At 32.8% G+C, this 16,201-nt stretch overlaps 1 protein-coding gene across 1 annotated transcript in view; it reads left to right on the forward strand.

The window, feature by feature from the left end:
* LOC118196431 (suppressor of lurcher protein 1-like) overlaps nucleotides 1-16,201 on the forward strand; it is a 293,365-nt gene that overhangs the window by 4,307 nt on the left and 272,857 nt on the right. Inside the window, exon 2 of the mRNA XM_085821452.1 lies at nucleotides 137-326. Within this exon, the coding sequence (XP_085677578.1) occupies nucleotides 137-326 (190 nt within the window). The remainder of the gene's footprint in view (nucleotides 1-136; nucleotides 327-16,201) is intronic.

Consider the following 16,201-nt stretch of genomic DNA (forward strand, 5'->3'; position numbering starts at 1 on the left):
CATTCTTTTTCTGTTCTATTTTAATATAAGTTTAAATTTATGCATACAATTGCTAAATTATAGTTAACTTTATGTGCTGTACGTTTCAAAGGAAAAAATTTTTCCATCACTCTAATTTTTTTTCAATTCTTTTCAGTTCCATTATCCTGTGGTCAAGAGTTCTCCAGTGACGTCTCAAAGAACGGAACCTTCACCAGCCCTAATTACCCGGAACCTTATCCTGCGAATGTGTTTTGCGTCTACTCTTTTATGGGACGGGGAAAAGAAAGAGTACAGATCCTCTTCACGGATTTCGATCTTCATCTACCACATGAGCCGCCAAGAGAGTAATTAATGTTTCATATATTTAATATAAGCATTTTGTGTTGCTTATTTTGGCTGTGGCGGATTTAATCTGATTGTGATTAGCAATCGAAATTTTATGGAAGGAATACAACTCCCTTCCTTCTCTGAAAACATTGAAACTTTATTTTGGATACCAAAATATTAAACTAGTTTAAATGAAATTTTAGTTAACGAAAAAATAGCTAAAATACAATTAAATGCCTTATGTTCCTTTAGCATATGATAAAAAAATAATTATGTATGATGGGTGCCGGTCACTGTCGATGAAAGTTAACAGAGCAAGGATAAATGAGGTAGCCTTAATGAATTTTCTTAAATAAAAGAAAATAAAAGGTTTTATAAAATAGGGTTATATCTAAAACTCATAAAATTGTTATTAAGCTTATAAAGTATAGTTCTCTTAGGAAGCATACCATATAGACTTCAACAAGACTATTGAAGAATTATCTTCTAAACTTGGGAAACAAAACGAAAGTCAGAAGAACAGTGTTTAAGACCCTTTTATTCGAACTCAAAAATTAACAAAGAACCCAACCTCGATTTACACAAGCCAAGCACTTCTGATTTAACAGAAATACGTAACATTGAACAATGTAGAGATTAGCCTAACGTCTCACAGAATAATTTAAAACGCAGAAGAGGCTCTGGTTTTTAAAAAACCGGCAAGTCAAGCTAAATGGCTAGAACAACGCCATATAATAAAATCGCTAATAATCACGGCACAACGTGGCTTGGAATAGGTAGACACGCTCTGAAACTAACCTACGAAACGCTTGATTAAATAGCACTTCTTTCTACCTTAAATAAACGCTCGTTATTTCATTTACATTCTGGCATGAAAAGCGTGGGTGAAAAGAGAGCGATACTAAAATTTAAAATAACTATTATAAGGGGCCTCGTTTTAGATGGCGTCGTAAAAGAGTCCTTTATTGTGGAACAATAATTTATTAACAGGTTTAAGTTACACACGGACAACAGACATTACATTTAACTTTAAGAATTTAAGAAAATTACGGAGCAAGAGTCTGGTACACCCTATGAAGTTTATTACTTGGCTTTTTCTGAAGTACTTATCTGGCTGATCACCAGAGGGCTCCCTCGTCGTTACAGTTAGTCCAACAGTTAATATTATCAGCAGAGTTTATATTAAAAGATTGGTTACACTATTAGTTAAAAATAAACAGATAAACCTCAAAAGCTGAAAAATAAATTTATCATACAGTTTAATAAGAACAAGAGACCAAATAATTATCTTTACAAAATTCATCTACAATTTTATATCACAAATAATAAAAGAGTAGGACGCCCTTGATGACTTATGTTTCTTTTCGATTATTCGATTCTTGTTTCTTTGTGCTTAAGCGCTTACGCTTTTATTATTCATGATGTAAAACTGCAGATGAATTTTGTAAAAATAAATATTTCAGCTCCCATTAGGTAAATTATTTTTTACCCTTTGGTTCATAATGGTTCATGAATTTTAAATAAGAGCTTATTTTATAAAAATCTATATTTTAAATTTTCATCCTTTCATTCTCTAGTAAGAGTTATCAGTCAAATTATTCATTTGTAATGTTCCAACCTAGAATTTACAGCTAAATGTATGGAACCATGAGAACTGGTAAGCGAATGATCGCTTTAGTTCAGGAGACAGACACTTAAACTTGAGCAGGATTAATCACCCTTTATTACTTAAAATAAATCTCACAGATGGTCCTTTCTCAGGGCATGCATAAAAGCCTCCACTTGTGCTTGAACTCAAGAATAATAAGAAAGAAATCTTAATTAATGCTTAACTAAAAGATATACTCGAAGCTATGCAAATTCTACAGGAGTTGGCCCCTTAAACGTTAACTAAACAAGGAAGCTATTAAGCCTAGAAGCATAACCGCGATTCTGAAAACACATTCTGGTAGGAAATTGTAAGCAGAAATTAGGAGCGACAAGAAATTGGTTTTAATTGAAAGTAACTGTTAACAACTTAGGATAAACCTTACCACATTTGAAACCCTTTTCAACAATGAATAGTTACTCTTTTAGGATCATCATTAAAATTCCATATAAACTTCATTTAAAAGACTTTTCCCGTTTGGATGGTGCAAACAGTAAAATTCTGAGAATTTTAGTTCGTTCATTCAAGAAAGAAAATGTGAAAAAATAGTTCCGACATCCACAAACAATATGTGTTGAACTCGATAGTTTCTCAGGAAATACTTTAAAAGCGATGACAGACTATTGTCCCTAGTGATGCCAAAGAGCGTAAATGAACTAAGTGAAAGCTTGTGGTGAAATTATGTAGCATATATACATATTAAACCCCGTATGTAATTATTTTTTATCATTCGTTAAATGAGAATGAAGCATTTAATTATAAAGAACCCAGGAAAGAAAAGTTTAAAAAGAACAATAAATACAGATAGATATATATCAAAATTCAATGTATTTATTTCATTGTGATATATATGAAAATAAGAATATATATGCATAGATATATGAAAATAAGAATAAGAAATAATAAGTACTTTCTATATGAGGGCCATTTGCAAACCGGACTATGTCTGGACGATACTATATCTCACCCCAAACGATCGAAAGCATTACTGACATGTCATAGTCCTATCGTTTCAATGATTTGGACACAAAATCTAAAGAACTCAAGTCAGAACCAGTCACGAGACTTAAACTAACTTTATACTAATATTTTGGTATCCAAAAAATAAAAAGGAATGCTTGTTTGAATTTTTTATAATTTTTATTAAGTGTTTTGCTTTGTGCCATGCTTGTTTGAATTTTTGTTCTAATTTATTTTTAAGTATTTTGCACTATAGAATGCTTGTTTTTAATTTTTTTCTAATTTATTGTCAATTGTTTTGCACTATAGAATGCTTGTTTTTAATTTTTTTCTAATTTATTGTCAATTGTTTTGCACTATAGAATGCTTGTTTTTAATTTTTTTCCTAATTTATTGTCAATTGTTTTGCACTATGGAATGCTTGTTTTAATTTTTTTTCTAATTTGTTGTTAAGTGTTTTGCACTGTGGAATGTTTGATTTTAACTATATTTTTCTAATTTATTGTCAAGTGTTTTGTATTGTGGAATGCTTCTTTGAATTTTTCTACTATTCTATTATTAAATGTTTTGCAATGTATGGTCAAAAATGAAATCATTGTAATCGAAAGATCATTGAAAATTATGCAATGATGAATTGTGGTTTAAATGTAGGGGATAATCATAATACGTGTTTCAAGTCAATATATCAATAAGGATTTGAATATATTTTAAAACCGCATAAAAATTACACGAATATTTAAATGCGTTTCAGTATAACACAGGAATTTTGAACTTTTAGTGCTCTTTAGCCTTCCTCCTCAACACGTGTCTGAATATCTTTTCCCGCTTACAGAATTTTTTAATATTATTTTGTTTAGAAAATGCACTCTAAGTAATAGATAAGAAAACGGAGATTAATTTTAGTGAGCTATAGAGGAATGTATAAAATTAAGGTTTATTATATTTAATGTAATTACTCGCATTATTATATTTTATAAATATAATCAAGGAAATCTTTCTGTTAATTTCATCTCATTTTTATGGTGCCTAAATTTAACTTTTTTCAGTCCTTTTGGGTGATCAGTTAGGCCTAGTTGCTATTTGCCTCATAGTTGGAGACACATCATCTCACAGTTTTCTCACGCATGTTTTTTTTAAAGTGCATATTCAGTCCCCTAGTCTAAAACGGAATAGTGGGGTCTTTGATTCTCTAAAATTTCTCCTTTGATGAGACATTTCTATATGTTTGAGAATCTCTGATGTAGCATTTTATCACTGCTTGGCAGAAAACAAAAGGTAAAGAAGCTTTGCGAAAGTTGGGTAGTTTTATGCTTGAGACTAAACACTTCTAAGATTTCTCATATTTCAATATATAAGTAAACAGCAGCTGCCCTCTACAGGTGTTAGCCTGGACGATGCCCTCTACGCATTGTCCAGGGTCTTTTTGACTGTCGCTGAAATTTCGCTGCTTATGGTTTTGTATGTTAGGGAGTGCGTTGGTTGGGGCATAAAACATCCTTCCTCTGCCAGTCTGTCCGCCTGTTCATTTCCTGTGATGTCGCAGTGCCCGGAACCAAATTATACATGAATATTTCTTGTCTCCTGTAGTTTGAGGAGTCTTTCCTGGAACTGGGCTACAAGATGTTCTTCAGGGGTTTCTGCCCTGGCGATCGCTTTTATTGCAACCGTTAAATCCGAGAGAAAGATTACTTTTGTTTGATGTGTAGGTGGTAAAGGGCATTTGCTGCCTCACTTATAGACTTTATCGTCTCGAAGTTTGTCATTGATTTGCCAACAGGAAAAGCTTCTTTGGCGAGGATGGAGTAAAAGCCGCCCCACTAGTTTCGCTAATACACGTCTGTGTACACGTCTGTGTACGTAAAAGTCCGTTTGGGTCCAGGGTATTTTGTAGCGATCATTTCTAGTGTAACTACTTCCAGCACGTTTAGACAGACTTCTGTCTTTCGTTCATCTATACGCGGGAGAGGGATCCAAAACGGTATCTCAGATGTCTCATGGCTGATGCGGGTCTTCTAAAGGATAATCTTTGGCTTGCGTCTAAGTTATATTTCTATAAGAAGCCTTTAGCCTGTTCTAGCAATGTATTCTGAGATCAGTCTTCTGATGCATGGCGTTCCCAGAAGTGGTCCGGTATCCTTCGGCTTCTTTCACAATACTTCATAATTGCTTTGTCTCGGCCGTTTTTAAAATACTCTATTTGTGTCTGGAATACAAGAAAGATGATTGGGATGGATTTCGCAGCCCCTCAGATTATTCGTAGAGAATAGTTTCTTTTTTAGGGCTTCGCTAGTTTGGAAAAGGCTTCGCATTCACATTCCATCGGTGGTCTAATGTATGCCTTATAGGTGGTCGCAAGGACATCCTGCGTTGCACCTTGTTTGGTTTCTGTGAGTCATTTCAGTATGTATGTCCTTTCGGTGGCTCCGATGGCGATATCATCGATGTGTTTAGCCCAACTCATCCTAGAGTCCAGCTGTATTCCCAGATATTTGGCTGTAGGCTGTGCAGCTATTAGCGAGCTATCATAGTGAAGGTCTACGTAATGTTTTTTTGTTAACAAAAATAGCTGTACTTAGCTTTGTTCACAATAATGTCGTTTTCTGTGAAAAACAATTTATGCTGAAGCGACAGGTTTAGCGTTTTCTCAAAGGTTGCTGCTGGTGGCTGAGATTGTTACATCGTTCAGCGTAGCGCAAAATATCTTTACCCTGATCATTTTCAGTTCAGTTATCAAATAACTAATCATTAATTTAAAGAGTGTGCAGCTCAGGACATCACCTTAGAGAGACCACTTTTTTATTGGCAATACCTTGAGCTCACAATGCTGTATCTAACTTTCACAAAACTATGACCAAGAAAGCCAGCTAAGCATCTTACCACTTAAGCTTAGACCGCTTAACATGCTCAGCAGTATACATCAGCGTATTGTGTCAGACGTGCTCTGGAAATCTCTGAAGCAAACCAGGGGGGTGATTTTTCGATGAAACCTATCTTTCACAGATTGCTTCAGTTTTATGACTTAGTCCGTGGCACACCTGTATTTTCTGAAGCCGGTCTGATATTTGCTGATGATATTTCTCCTGTCTACGAAGGTTTGGTTTGATTTATTTAATATGGAAAGGCTCTCGAGATCTATCTGCCTAAGGGTAGGGTTTCCTTTCTTGGAATACACATGGGGAAAACCATGAAAACGTCCATGCAAGCCAGCGCGTTTGCAGGATTCGAACCTCGAACCGAACTACCAACATTCAGCAACTTGATTGTTCGGCTGCTGTCTAGGAAGACTTCTTAATTGGTAATAATCATGCTTTCGGCTACCTTACATAATAATGAGGTAATGCTCATAGGTCAGTGGTTTTCGATTAAAGCTGTTTTTTTTTTTTTTTTTTTTTTTTTTTTTTTTTTGTGAATGGGTGTTATATTGGCCTTCTTCCAAGTTTCTGGTATACCTAAGTACCAGGTTTATGGCTTGCAGTAAGGCTTCCTTTTAATAAATTCTTGGACAACTTCGTTCAGTTCTGCTTGCTTTGAGTGTTTTCATGACATGAATCGCCTGTCTCATTTTTGTTATGTTAAAATCATTGCCTCAAGCTCTGATACAGGCAGCATGGGTATAACGCTAAAACATGAGAATTATAAATTTTTGATTTGATTTGATCTACTTCCATCGCATAGTAAAATGAAGATAAAAGTCTGTTTTCCCTGAAAATGCAAAATTTCAGCTGTAAAATGTTCTCAATACATTGGCCTTCCATTCTTCAAATATTATAATTATTTTTATCTACAGCTTCATGCAGAAGTGCCTAATGCTTTTATTGCAGCAGGATCTGACACAGGAAAAATGAATAAATAATAATTTTAGCAATAACTTTAGATTTACAACTGCATCGTTAAATCCGTCCCAACAATTTAATCCTCGAGAACATATTGGAACCGGCACGATGAATGGGGGCAGGTCCTTGCTATCGTAGATTACATTAGATTTCGCCACCATGTAGCGCCATTACCCCGATAGGCTTTCCTTTTTCGCACCTCTATACCAGAGCTAGACTGGAAATAGAAAAGATCGAAAATAACCATAAATTTCGGTTTCAGGGGCCTGGCGTTTTCTAGTTTCTATTGACGTTAAGATAGATTAATGGCTTCGAATCTACCTTCGTTCTATTGAATTGTACCACAGAAAAATGACAATCGAACGAACATCCGGGTAACGAAATAATCAGTATCTTGTTACCCTGCCATTTCGCTATTTATCTTAATTTCAAAATTGTTCATTTTAAAGAACACAAAATCGTAATCCTCTCCCTCAAGTTTAGCATAGTTTCCTGAAACTGATAATTTAATAGGAAAATTAAGTTACCATTTACATTAGAGCATAAATATTATGAATACTTGAAGTGACAACTAATGAATGACATATTTTTTTTTGAAATAATGATAAGCTCTAATAATCCTTTGAACCATCTGAATTTCTGTAACAGTTATTAGCCCAAAGGGTGTTGACCCAGAAGGGCTATTAATTTCGTTTCGGCTTTTGTGGTGTTTCACATTCCAAATTGTTGCCACCAAATATTATTCCCCTATATTATATTTAAAGAAATTAAATTTGAAAATCTGCATAAATATATGTATGTTTCTCGCATTGTGAAAAAACGACGGTATTTAGAGACATCAAGTTTTGAATAACGTAATTCTCCACCAGAATATGGGTATCTGGAATTTCAAATTTGGAATTTGTTTTATTATTTATGTCATATTTTTTAAGCATTTATAAGGTTTTGACTAAGAAACTCAACTATTTCAAAACGAGCAATGACAGTACGGTTAAAAAAAATTATCTCCTGCGCGCGAGAATGTGTGTGAAAATTCTAAAGATATGCTCTTTTTAAATTATTTTGCGATATTGCTCTTGAATTGAATTTCAGGGTCTAAGTGATATTCAATAAATAAAGGTATCACATAAAACGTTAAGGGGACTCATACACTTTAAAATCCATAAGATCTTTGAATATGTGACCTTTGCAAGAATTGAGATTAATTATTTATTTTAAAAGAGTGTACTTCCAACTTTTTACAGCTGACTACATAATATAGCTGCATTCTGAAACAGTGATCAAAAACATTTTGTTGCCACAAATATTTTTATAATTTAATCCTCTTTGTGACAAAACGTTTCGTCATGTTTCCACCTTGCGCGCACAGTATAAGACATTCTGTTGCATAATTTAATTCCATATTTAATAGATAGCTTTTATAACATTTTGAAACTACTGTGAACCAAAAATTCTAATAATTTAATGTTAAAATTGTATTTTATTTGGAGTTGATTTTATAAAATGTATTTCATTAAAAAAATCTGTAATGTTTTCGTGCATAATATTTTTTAATATTAAAATAATCATCGGATTTTGGGTTCAGTTAGAAAACAGTGTCCATATAAAGAATTCCATCCAATTTCAAGTATGTACTATTAGCCATTTTAAAAATATCATGCGCGCAAGGTGGAAACATGACGAAACATTTTGTCATAAAGCGGATTAAATTACAAAAATATTTGTGGCAACACAAACTTTCTTGTTACTTGTTTCCCAAGCAGCTATATTTTGTAACCAGCTGTAAAAAGTTGAATGTAATTGCTTTTAAAATAAACAAAGTATCCCAATTCTTGCAACAGTCACATATTCGAAGATCGTAAGGAGTTTAAGGTGTATGAGCCCCCTTAAAAAGGCCCTTTTGGGTGTAATATAAAATCTGAAAGCTTTCAGATATTTTTTTTATTTAATTTTGTAAGTTTGTTATAACTTCACATACCATTTAACTCTACAAACGGGAAGATAAGAGCGCCAATTTAAAAATATTTTTGAAAAAAACCACCTTAGTTTGGCTTAATTTTGAATAAAACATTCTCAATTTCCATGCAATTAGATGATAGATTCTCTTTTTCAGGAAGAAAATATTTTTGCAATTTTCTTTCTGTTATTGCTGTTTAAATGAATTTCAGTAAACATTTGTTTATTCTTGAAGAAATGGACGTGTTTTAGATCGCCTTCGATATAGTTAGAATTATTTAAAATCTACCCCAATTTAAGGTTACTTTTAAAGCCTAGTTTTACCTCTTGCCCTGAATTATCAAACATTATGCATATTAAGTGTCTTCAAACAGTAAATTTAAATTATTACGATGGCTCATAAAATTTTCAAAATCAAATGAATAGTTAACTACCTTTACTTCTTGTTACTTACACTGATTAGATTTGTTTCAGAGCTTTGTGTTTTTGAAATTTTTTTCTGAAAAATGTAAATGTCTGATAAATGTTATAAAAGTGATTTTAAAATTTTATTTTATGTCGTAAACTTACTTACGAATTGTACTTACTTCAGACCTGTTTGTTTAAATATTCATATCGTTTGTTAAAACAAAATAATTTATTCAAACGTACTGTAAATACATTCCTAAAACATTCAGTCTCTTAGAATACACAGTTAATAGTTAACAAACACGTGCTAACAGTGGAGCATTTAAATATTTAAATGGATGTTCTTTAGCTAAAATTATACTTTTCATAAGCAAAGGCGCTGATTAAAGTAATTTTTCGTGTAGAAAATTTTTGTTGAGTTCCATTCGTGAATTATAATTACATTTAGTTGGGATTTTGAAGAAATTTGATATGTCATTTTTATCTTCTGCTGTTTACTCCATAGGGTTTTAAGTCCGCAGCGTATTGCTGAAGATTGACAACTTCTGTGCATTTGAGGACATTTAGAGGTGAAGGCTTCTGAACATTATCCTGAAAGAACTTAGATGCTTCTTGCATAGCGAGTTCTTGCGCTGATTTTTTTGTGTTATGATCCGCCATTTTTACTTCCTTGTACGAAGCAAAGGAAAGATTATAATCACAAAAATGTCCGGGTACCATATTTCAGCGAATATATCCTTTTTGCCCGCTATCGAATGCAATTTAAAAATGTTTTTGCGTGACATTTATACGTAAGGACAGAATAACGGACACTTTTGCCTCAAATCAGTTATAAAACTAATTTAAAATGGATTCAGAAAAGATCGTTTCTTGCAGCAGAAGAGGCGAATCATTCTTCATCATGGATAATGCGAGCTCTCGCACATTGGCTCAAAAAAGGAATTTTTGGCGGGCCGAAACATCGAATTGATCGGTCATTCGCCGTACAGTCCTGATTTGGCACCCAATTACAATTTTTAATCCCGCAAAACAAAAATAAACTACGTGGTCAGCAATTTGCGACACCCGAAGAAGCGGTTGATGCATTTAAATCGAATGTTTTAGAGTTACCTCAATCGAAGTGGAAAACGTGCCTCGAAAATTAGTTCGGACGCATGTAAAAGTGTATTGATCTTCATGGAGAATATTTTAGAAAACTATATAAACAATCTCGTTTCATTATTAGACCAAAAATATAAATAACAACCCTCGTATTTGGCGATGCACACATTATTACTGTTTGATCTGCCAGAACATAACATAATTAAATACACTCACTGTATATATTTAAAGAACTTGAAAACCTCTTGTAAAAAATTCATTGAATCTGGCATCACTCAGTTCTGCCTCCCGTTCCTTCCATTAATATTTTATGTACCAGTTAATTATTTTTCTTGTGAATTATTTGCTGCATTGTGTGATGCATATTTACGTGTTGGTAATCCTTGGTTTAATATTTCACCAGCGTGGTCATTATTTATTACTTACACACTTTTTTAAACTGAGGGAAAAAATGTGGAATAGTCTAAAAAAAAGTTACCTTTCTTCTTCTTCCTTCCCTTTTCTTTTTTTTTAAGATTTTTTACAGATTCGTTCACTTTTAATATTAACTTTCTCGCTTTTGTTCTTTTTTCTCATAATTATAAATTCCCTTAATTAGTTTTTTTATGAATTTTGATGTGGAGATGCAGCTTTCCATAATTAAGCATCTTTCGTCTTCAGTTTCTAACAAAAACAGGTTTCAATTTATTTATATTTTCAGGTTGGGGAAACTTTATAAAAATCGAAATGGAATCTCAATTTTCACTCTGTGCTATTATATTTCTGTTATGCTCGTTCATATTGCACTTCCCTTTATTACAGAATTAATTCTTAACTATTATATTATTATATTTCTTAAATTTCACTGTGGTTATCTCATTTATTAAATGCAATGTGCACTACAGTTATTGATACAATAACCACATTCTAGCTAAATATAACGCAAACAAGAATAGAAATACAATGCAATTTTTGCAAATACTTCAAGAATTCCTGTTAATAACTTAATTTACATGAAACAGAAACATCATGCTTTAATTAGTTCAAAGGGGAAATTTGCCCAGAGGGGTATTAATTTCGGTTTGGCGTTTTGCGTGGATTCACTATAAATGCCAGTTCACTTTTCAAATCGTTGCCACCCTATATTATCGTCCTGTATTATATGTAAAGAAATTAAATAATGAAGAATGTATGTATGTTTCTCGCATTGCGATAAAAGAACGGTAACTAGAACCATCAAAATTTTAATAACGTACATTTCCCATCGAATATGGGCATCTGGAAACCCAAATTTGGAATTTGGAATTTCTTTTATTATCTATTTCCCATTTTGTAACACTTTAGCGACTTTTTGATTGACAACCTCAATGATTTAAAAACGAGTAATGGCAAAACTGTACGGAAAAGGAATTATCTCCAGCGCTCAGTATCAGAAATTCTAAAGATATGCTTATTTTAAAATTATTTTTGCGATGTTGCTGATAAACTGAATTTTATGGTCTAAGTGCAAAAAACATGATATTTAATAAACAAAGGTAGCACATAAAACTTTAAAAAGCACCTCTTTGGGCGTAATGTAAAATCTGAAAGCTTTCAGATATTTATATATTTTTTCACAATTTATTATTATAATGATGATTTTAAAGGTACTTATATTCGCAGTTGCATATTATGTCTAATTATCAACGTCAATCAAGCTTCCTGGTATTACATAATATCTGTAATATTTTACCATATTGATTAGTTTTAAATCACCATTGCAAAATGAGAATAAATATCTCAGCACATTCCATTAGGACTTTTGCGCCGATTGCCAGGCATAGGTGCCAGCAAGAAACGCACCCATTTCCCGGGCGGCACACTGGCGTGCGTACCAGAGCTTTTTCTCGTTCAGTTCCGGCCGTCACAAATTTTTGCCAGAGTCTTGGAACATTTCAAAAACTGTAACTTTTGCCACAAGATGGATTGCATGTCCATAGGATTTGAGATACAGTATAAGGAAGGATATGTAGATCTGATTTTCAACTTGAAATAATTATAATGATGAGAAAATGACTCATTCAGGGCACGTGACTCGAGAAACATGACTTACGATTACATAATGTAAACAAACAGGGCTAATCTCTTTAACTTGCCAAGTGATATATAAACATTCGCGTTTCTGATATCTCTCCGAGTCCTATTTTTATTCTTTTTTCCTCTTCTTTCTTCCTCTTTAGGTTCTCTTACGGTTACTGCATGAAGTTATGTTACACTTGGCATTGCTTGCGGATATAATTAAAGTTTTCCCTTTTTATTTCGAAAAACCTTGACTCCAGTTTATTATTGCGAGAAAGCGTTATTTATCAGAGAAAAGATATACTCGCATAGTAAATAAGCCAATTAATGATATGGATCAGAGTGATGATTCATTTTCTAAAGTGATGTTTCTAGTGACTCTGATAGATGAATTTCTCAGAGACTGAGCTTCTGAGTGCCTGCTTCCACTTCCCATGAAACGTTTGGTTATTTCTTCTTGTAAACAACCTTTCTTGTACTTGTTTTAACTAATTTTTAACTTTATTAACGTGTTTTGTTAATTAAAACTTCGGAATAATTTCAATAGCTCATCTGAAAATTATTTTTTTATGTATTTTCACGTAAAGTAAAGAAAAACGAATATTAAATGCTAATGTTAACGTATACGATAACTTAAGTAATAATCTAAAATGGTACCAAGAGCAACTTACAATGTTACAACTTAACTTTTTTCTAAAGTTAGGCTTAGCGACTCAAAAGCTCCGTCCTGTAGGAGCATTTATTTCCACTGTCCTGGGGGACTCTAAAGGGTTTAATGAGACTTTCTAGGATAGATGATTTCATATTCGTAAATTTATTTTGAGTGACACTATAAGGTATTTCTCCCACTTTCCTAGCGTGCCTTCGTGGTGTAGTGGTTCTGCAGGCTGGGCCGGTACTCCAGAGGTTCGTGGTTCGATTCCCGTCGAAGGCGGTTGCTAATTTTTCATCTCTCCGGCTTCCAAAACATCCTAATGTCTCTACAACACAAAGAATAAAATTCTTCGCCTTCTGCTAGGATATGGCTGTTTTCAGGAATTCCCCACGATAAACATAAATAATATCCAGTGTGTTAGTCAGTTTGCAATTCTTGCATAAATCTCGAAATATGCAGATAGTTCCATTGAGTTAGAACGAACAAAAAAATGGTATTATCAGTTGAGAGTTCAAGAGGAGGGAGAAGACTGGGTGGGTGAAGTAAAATAGCAAATTAAATTGTTTCTGAGGTTGGCCGGTATTTTGGCTAACGGAAAATTGCGGTGTTAGTAATTGATTCGAAATCGAATGGCAGATAAATCATGGTAGCTTGCGTAGTGTCTTTCTGGAATAGGACACTTAAAAATCTGTTAAACCTAAATCCTTTCAAAAATCTGTCATCAGTAGAAGAGAAACCAGACCCACAGATTTGAAGCGTTGTTTCAGAACGGTGTACTTGAACCATACTTTCTCACCAAAATTTTCAATCTCAGAGTCGTATTAAATAAATTACGTCCATTATTTAAAAATGTGATAAATACGGTTTGAGCTGAATAATTTTTCTCATTTGCAAATTAATATTGTTAACTTCTCTGAGAACATTTAAATTAACTTATACTAAGCAAAAGTACAATCTAAATTCAGTTCTACTAAGCAAAAGTGTTCCATATTAGATGCTTTCTCGATTTAAGAACATTTCATTTTATTTTAACTTTATCAGAAATTTACATCAACGTTATTCGAGGTGGACCTATAAATAGTTTCATAATTAATGTTATCTTATTATTATTCAGTGTTCCGCGTGAATTCGTGAAACACTTTTTAATATTTATTCATTATGACTAAAACAGATGCAAACTCATTTAAGTTTTTCCTATATATTTTATAAATACCCAATTTGTACATATTTGTTGGTAGGGTATGTTGGACGATTTATTGCGCACATTGGGGAAGATTGGTACCTAAGTGAGAGCAAATGTTGGGACAGTACTAGGAAGATGCCTTCTGCCATAGTTGAATCATAACAGTGCGAATTACCTCTTTCAATACGATATTTGTTGCAGGTCAGTGTCACATATAGCATGTGCAAGGCGTATCTCGATCAAATTTTGCTATAAAAATAGATATCAGTCACAAAGATGCAGATTTTTTTAACTTCGTATCTCTGGTAATGTTATAAAACATGTTCATTAATGTACATGTCAGTCATTGCGAAAATAATCATTATCGCTACGATAAATAGAACACGCTTTCTTCAAAAGTTTACTGCTAAAATTTGTTATTACTCTGCCTTTGTAAATGACCATACATTTTACATAAATAAATTTCGTTATCCGTTATTACAACTACGTAAATTTGCAAAAACAATCATTGTTATCCCTCATTACAACTATGTAGATTTCGAAAACAATCATTATCAATATGATAAATAGAATACGCTTTATTTAAAATTTTAGTACTAAAATTTGCTATTACTTTGTGTTTGTAACTGACCATAAATTTTACATAAATAAATTTTGTTACCCCTTATTATTAAAACTATGTAAATTTGCGAAAACAATCATTGTTATCCCTCATTACAACTATGTAGATTTCGAAAACAATCATTATCAATATGATAAATAGAATACGCTTTATTTAAAATTTTAGTACTGAAATTTGCTATTACTTTGCGTTTGTAACTGACCATAAATTTTACATAAATAAATTTTGTTACCCCTTATTACAACTATGTAAATTTGCGAAAACAATCATTGTTATCCCTCTTTACTACTACGTAAATTTGTTACCCCTTATTACAACTATGTAAATTTGCGAAAACAATCATTGTTATCCCTCATTACAACTATGTAGATTTCTAAAACAATCATTATCAATATGATAAATAGAATACGCTTTATTTAAAATTTTGGTACTAAAATTTGCTATTACTTTGTGTTTGTAACTGACCATAAATTTTACATAAATAAATTTTGTTACCCCTTATTACAACTATGTAAATTTGCGAAAACAATCATTGTTATCCCTCTTTACTACTACGTAAATTTGCAAAAAAATCATTATCCATACTATAAATAAAAGGCGCTTTCTTAAAAATTTTAATACTCAAATTTATTATTTCTCTGTCTTTGTAACTGGCCAGATATTTTACATTAGTAAATTTTGTTATCTCTCATTACAACTCTGTAAATCACAGATATGGCTGTATTAAATAAGAAAGAGATTGCCAAAAATTAATATAACAAAATGTATTCTTGTATCTCTCGTAATTGTCGATTCACAGCGTTCATTGTGAACCAATCATTATGCGAATGTTGTTCTCGGTACATTAATTAGCTGTAGCTTTATTAACCGCTCCCGTGTCGTCTGGGACTAATTGTTGCTGGGCATTTTCCTCCTTTCTTATCACATAACAGCGAGCAAACCACAGTCCGGGTTAGTTATTCTGTGTCCCACCCGCTGTTTCTCAAAGCTGAGAGAAAGAGTTAATCATCATTAAGACAAAGCTCGTCGCTCATTAAACTTCAAACAGTTGAAAGGTTCCATGGAATAAAGTCTATGACTTTACAACGATGGAAAGTCACATAGCGAAAACTCGTTTATGTTTAAAAGTCAAGACGTGCTTTGCTTAAGGGTGCAATGGCGACCGAATTTTAATTTCCCCGGTATAGTATACTGAGAGAGAATGGAAAGCTGGCTTCCTCAACAGTTTCTTCTGCATTCTTATTCCACCTGTGGAAATAGTTTCTGGTAGCTATCGAATAGATATTTACGACTTATTATTTTAATGCTTTCTAATTATCAAATGTTGCCTATTTTAACCAGTGTGGAGCTTTTCAATGTAAAGCTCTTTTACTGAGTTAATAAAAATAATAGACAAGCTTATATGGAGTTATCAACTTCTTTCGTAATCGTTGTTGGGGTGTAATTGGTAATATGTCGGCTAGGATTAGAAATTCTTTACTTTGAATCT

The sequence above is a fragment of the Stegodyphus dumicola genome, chromosome 7 (assembly GCF_044657685.1).
Source record: "Stegodyphus dumicola isolate Sdum_Otavi_A_Nest chromosome 7, ASM4465768v1".
Taxonomy (NCBI): domain Eukaryota; kingdom Metazoa; phylum Arthropoda; class Arachnida; order Araneae; family Eresidae; genus Stegodyphus; species Stegodyphus dumicola.